The sequence below is a fragment of the Penaeus chinensis genome, chromosome 2 (genome assembly GCF_019202785.1).
Source record: "Penaeus chinensis breed Huanghai No. 1 chromosome 2, ASM1920278v2, whole genome shotgun sequence".
In the NCBI taxonomy this organism is placed as follows: domain Eukaryota; kingdom Metazoa; phylum Arthropoda; class Malacostraca; order Decapoda; family Penaeidae; genus Penaeus; species Penaeus chinensis.
Window position 1 is genome coordinate 26,571,868 of NC_061820.1, and position 5,000 is coordinate 26,576,867.

General features: G+C 50.4%; 1 protein-coding gene across 1 annotated transcript in view; it reads left to right on the top strand.

Moving 5' to 3' along the window:
- The first annotated feature begins 4,643 nt into the window (after nucleotides 1-4,643).
- LOC125034538 (extensin-like) overlaps nucleotides 4,644-5,000 on the top strand; it is a 1,021-nt gene continuing 664 nt past the window's right edge. The window contains exon 1 of the mRNA XM_047626406.1: nucleotides 4,644-4,974. Coding sequence (XP_047482362.1) covers nucleotides 4,644-4,974 — 331 coding nt within the window. The remainder of the gene's footprint in view (nucleotides 4,975-5,000) is intronic.

Below are 5,000 nucleotides of genomic sequence, written 5' to 3' on the forward strand. Positions count from 1 at the left end.
TCCCATCTTGTTTTTAATATTGCCGTCTCGCCTCCTTCTTTTCATCGTTGATTTTTTTGTTCGTTTTAATAAAGTAATTCTAAATCAACGCCTGGATTTCTGACTCAGAAAAGTGATTTGTGGTGAGATTTGTAAAGAGCCCCATTACGTAAGGTATCATATTGTCGTTTAAAGTCTCTCTCTCCTCTCTCCCCTTCCCCCTCCCCCTCTCTCTCTCCCCTCTCCTCTCCTCCCTTTTTTCTCTCCCCTCTCTCTCTCTCTCTTCTTGTCTGCCCGTCTCTCTCTCCCCCTTTTCCTTTTCTCCTTTCCCCCCCTCCCCCCTCCCCCTCTCTCTCTCCTCTTTTTTTTCCTTTTCTCCTCTCTCTATTTCTTCTCTCTCTTTCTCTCTCTCTCTCTCTCTCTCTCTCTCTCTCTTCCTCTCTACCTCCCTCTCTCTTCCTTTCCTTCTCTTTCTCTCTCTCTCTCTCGATCTCTCTCTCTCTCTCTCTCGCTCTCTCTCTCATCTTCTATCTATCTATGCTTATCGATAATAACTATCTATCTATATATATAGTATATTTATCTATCTCACGTCTCCACTCTCTCTTCTTCCTTTTTTCTTTCCCTCCCTGTCCTCTCTTTCTGGTACCCAATTGATATTCTTGTTTTGTGGCATTTTACAGGTCACTCTATGTCGTTGACTTTAACATGGTTTAGCGGCAGAAGAGAGTAGAATGTTTTTAACAATGAGGGAGAAAGAGAGAAGAGGAGAGGGAGAGGAGAGGGAGGGAGAGGGAAAGGGAAGAGAGAGGGAAAGGGAGAGGAGAGAAAGAGGAAGATTGAGAGGAGAGGGAGAAGGGGAGAAGGGAAAGGGAGAGGGAGAGGAGAGGGAGAGGGAGGAGGGAGAGGGACGAGGGAGAGGGAGAAGGGGAGAGGGAGAAAAGAGAGTGTAGGGAGAGGAGAGGGAGAAGGGAGAGAGGGAGAGAGGGAGAGGGAGAGGAGAGGGAGAGGGAGAGGGAGAAGGAAGCTGAGAGGGAAAGGGAGAGGGAGAGGAGAGGGGAGAGAGAGAGGGAAAGTGGAGAGGGAGAGGAGAGGGAGAAGGAGAGTGAGAGGGAAGGGAGAGGGGAAGAGAGGTAGAAAAGAGGAAGAAGTGAGAGGGTGAGGGAGAGGGAGAGGAAAGGGAAGGGAGAGGGAGAGGGAGAGGGAGAGGGAGAGGGAGAGGGAGAGGGAGAGGGGAGAGGGCGCCACGGTGGTAGATAGTGATGATGAGGCCCTTTCTCGGTCGGCTGTTTTCGCCGTGCCCGTTGCTCTCTCTTCTTTCCTCTTTCTCTATTTCTTCTTTCTCGCTTTCGCCGTCGCGTATCTCGTGCCTCACGTTCTCGTTCTGCCTGTCTCTCTTCCTAGTTCTCTTTCTCTTGCTCTTCTCTTTCGCGTTGGGTGTTTGTGGGTATTGTTCGTCTACTCATTTTCTCTGGGGGGCTATCGGTAGTCGCGTCCTGCTCTGCTGTTTAGGTGTTAATTATCCTTTGTTTTCGATCCTTTCTCCCTCCCCCTTTCCTTCTTCTGAGTCGCGCTTCCTCCCCACTTTTCCCCCCCAATTCTTCTTCCTTTTTTTCGTGCTCTTTCTCTCTCTTAATTCTTATCAATTCCTTCCAGTTCTTTTGTCAATGTATCCGATAATTTTTTATTTTCTGTTTATCGTGCAGTCTGCTTCTTTCTTTTTTTTTCTTCGTCTTAGATCTTTTCTTAATATAGTTCCTCTATGCTTGTTCTTTCTGATTGTATTTGCTGCTTTATTGTATGCGCTCTATTCTATCCCTTACTTTCTTTTATTCCTTCGTTTTTGCTTCGTCTGCTTCGCTTTTTCTCTCTCTGTTAGCATATCTGCGTGGATTTCTTCTAGCCATCTCGCCATCTCCCTTTATTTCTTATGATTCTACTATTTATGCCTTTCCCCTGTGTTGCTATTTCCCTAATTCGCTTTTTTCTTTTCTTGATTCTAGTCTTGATTTTCTACTTGTATCTTTCCCCTTCTCTGGTCTCCTTTTCCCGTGTTGGCTTGTCCTTTCCTAATTTTGTCTCTGCGTGTGCCAGGGAGTGAGTAGGGAGAGGCGTCCGCTGGGTCCGTGTTCCGGTTCGGCTTGTGTGTGTGGTGGCGTGGTGCCGTGCTCGTTTTTTTTTGCCTTCTTGTGTCGGTGTGTTTTTTTTTCTTTTTTTTTTTGTTCTTATTTGCGTGCACCCCTTGATGTATTCTCTTTTGTGGGTTTGGTCGCTTGTTGGGTCGGGGGTTTTCAGATTGTGGGGCGGTTGGTTGGTTGGGGATTTGGGGCGGTGGGTGGGCTGGGGCCGGTCGTTGTGTCCCTGGCCTTTTTTTCGTCTCTGTGCTTTTTCTTTTGTGGTTTTTTCTTGCTTGCGGTTTTTTTGGCTTTCTGGGTGTGTGCGGTTCGGGCGTGTCTGGGGCGCGTTGGGTTGGTCTTTCTTGCGGCGTTACTCCTCTCTTCTGTGTCGCCGCCCGCGGCGCTGCCCGCGTGCCTGCTCGGCGGGCCAGGGGCGGAGGCGCGGGGCGCGGGTGGGCGTTCGGCCGCCGGTGAGGCAAAAAAGAAGGGGCCGGGCGCCGGCGGGTCGGGGCGAGTGCGGGCGGGGGAGGGGGGGAGGTGCCCTGCGCCTCCCTCTGACCGTTTGGGCGGGAGGGTCCTATTCTCCAATCTCTCCCTCCTGTTGTCTTTTGTTTTTTGCCCTTGTTTCTCTCTTTCCTGCTACTTGCCTTGTGCCTGTTCCCTTCTCCTTCGATTTTCCACTTTTTCTCTTTGCCTTCTTTTTGTTTTGCCCCTCCTTCTTTTTTACCCCTAGTCTGCTTCGTCGTTCTCTCCCTACTTTACACTTTTTCACCCTCGCCTCGTTCTCCTTTGTTCTCTGGTTTATCCCTCTTCGTTCACTCCCTCTTCTACTTCTCATGCTACTTTCCCCCGTCTCCCCCTCTTCTCTCTGCTTATTTTCGCCGTTCGCTTTCCGTCCGTCTCTTTCTTACTGTGAGTTCGTTTCTTCCTCGTGACATGCTTGTTTTGTTCTTTGTTTCCCTTTCTTTCTATTTTGCTCTTCTTCTTTTTAGGCTTGCCATTCTGCCACATTCTATCGCTTTTCTGCTTTTTCTTCAATTTTCTTTCTGTCAGTTCTCTTTATCCTTTTCGCTTGCCATTTCTTCTCTGCTTTTTTTTCCCCCGTTTCTGCGCCGCTATCATTCTACCCCTCAACGCCGCGGCGTAGTCTCCTCCGTTCTCTCCCTTCGGTCTCCTTCCCCACTTTCTCTTCCCTTTCCTCCATCCCGTCTGTTTGCGCGGTTTTGCCCCATCTTTTACCGCTTTCTCTTGTCTTCTGGCGTGCTGATCTCTGACTTCCTTGCTTTCGCGTTTTTTGTTTTTTCCTTTCATCCGCTTCTTGCTACTTTCCTTCTCTCAGATCCTGTGCTGCAGTCCGTTACCTTTTCCGTTTTCTCCTTTCCTTTTTGTCCTTCCATTCTTCTTTCAATTGCGTTGCGCTTTTTACCGTCTCCGCTCTTTTTTCCTTCGGCCTCTTTCCGTGCTTTTTCCGTATAGTTTTTTCCGCTCCCCTCGCTGTTTTTTGAGTGGCGTAGCGCTTTAAGTTCGGGTCGCCCGCCTTTCTCTTTTCTTTATCCTTTTTCTTGCTCCTCAGCTTTTTTTGAGGTGTTTTCTGTTTCTTCTGGTGTTTTTCTCTTTCTTCTGACTTTTTCAGCTTCGGGTCCTGGCTCCTTTTTTATTGTCCTCGGCGATTCGCTTGCTCGTCTGTCCCCTTGGACTGTTCACTTTTCTTCTGTTACCTTACGGTGCGGCCTTTCTCTGGCTCCTCCTGCCGTACTTTAGCCGGCCCTTCACCTCCTATCTCTCCCTGCTCGCCGCCCCTACATGAATCTGCTTGCTCTGTGAGCGGTTTCCGCGCCCTTTTTTCTCCTCCCCCCTTTTTCTCTCGCGGCTATTTGCCTTTTCTATCTTCCTTCGCCTCTATTCCTGGTTGCCTTTGTGTATCTCTCTGCTATCTCTGCTCTTCACCTCCTCTTCCTATCTATTCTGATTAGTGGGGGATGTGTTAGTGTATCCCTGTTCTTGGTCCGTGTTGGCACCTGCTCTCTTCGCTTGTCCTGTTCTTCCTCCTACGCTCTCGATGCTTCGACTCGGTCTCTTCTTTCTTCTTTCCTCCTTTTTTCTCTTGTTTCGCGCTGATTTGGTGTTGGCTCTGTTCTTTGCTTTTCTTCTCTCGGGTCTTATATTTCTCTCTTCCTCGTTTCGCGGGGAAGATATCTATTCCCTCTTTTCGGTTTCCCCCCCTGGTTCCTAGGCTGTAGGGAGTGTCGGGGTCGCCCTGCGTCGAGCGCCTGTGATGTACTCGGTAGCTCTTCTCGTTCGCGTTCTCGGTCTCTCGTTCTTTGTGTTTGGCGCTGTGCATCGTGTCGCCCGTTCTCTTCTCTAATCCCCGTTCAACCCTCCCCCACCAACTCCTCCTTAGTATCCACCCGGTTGCCAGAATTTCGTTTCCTATCGCCTTTCCCTCTTACTTCCCCTCACACACTCACTCCCCCAAGCCCTTTCTCTCCCTACTCATCCCCCACGCACTCGACTACCCGCACCCACTCACGCATTCCCCCAGTCCCCATGAACCACCACAATCACCAGTCAGACATCGTTCACCACGATCACAATCAGCTTGACAGCACCCCGAGCCAACACCACCATCACCACCCGACCATCCCCCCCTGCCCCACACCCCCACCAGCACTCCCATCACCACCACGAGCACCCCCCCAGCATCACCCTATATCACCCGCACTATCCCCACGCAAATCACGCCCTCCATCTGACCACCATAAGCAGACCCCCCAAAACTTCAGCCTCCCAGCACCTACCACCCCAATCCCCGACCACCTCCCCCTCCTGCACACCACAACACCAAAAAGCTCCCGCCCCCACTACCACAACCACCATCGTACTCCACCTCCACCCATGCACCAT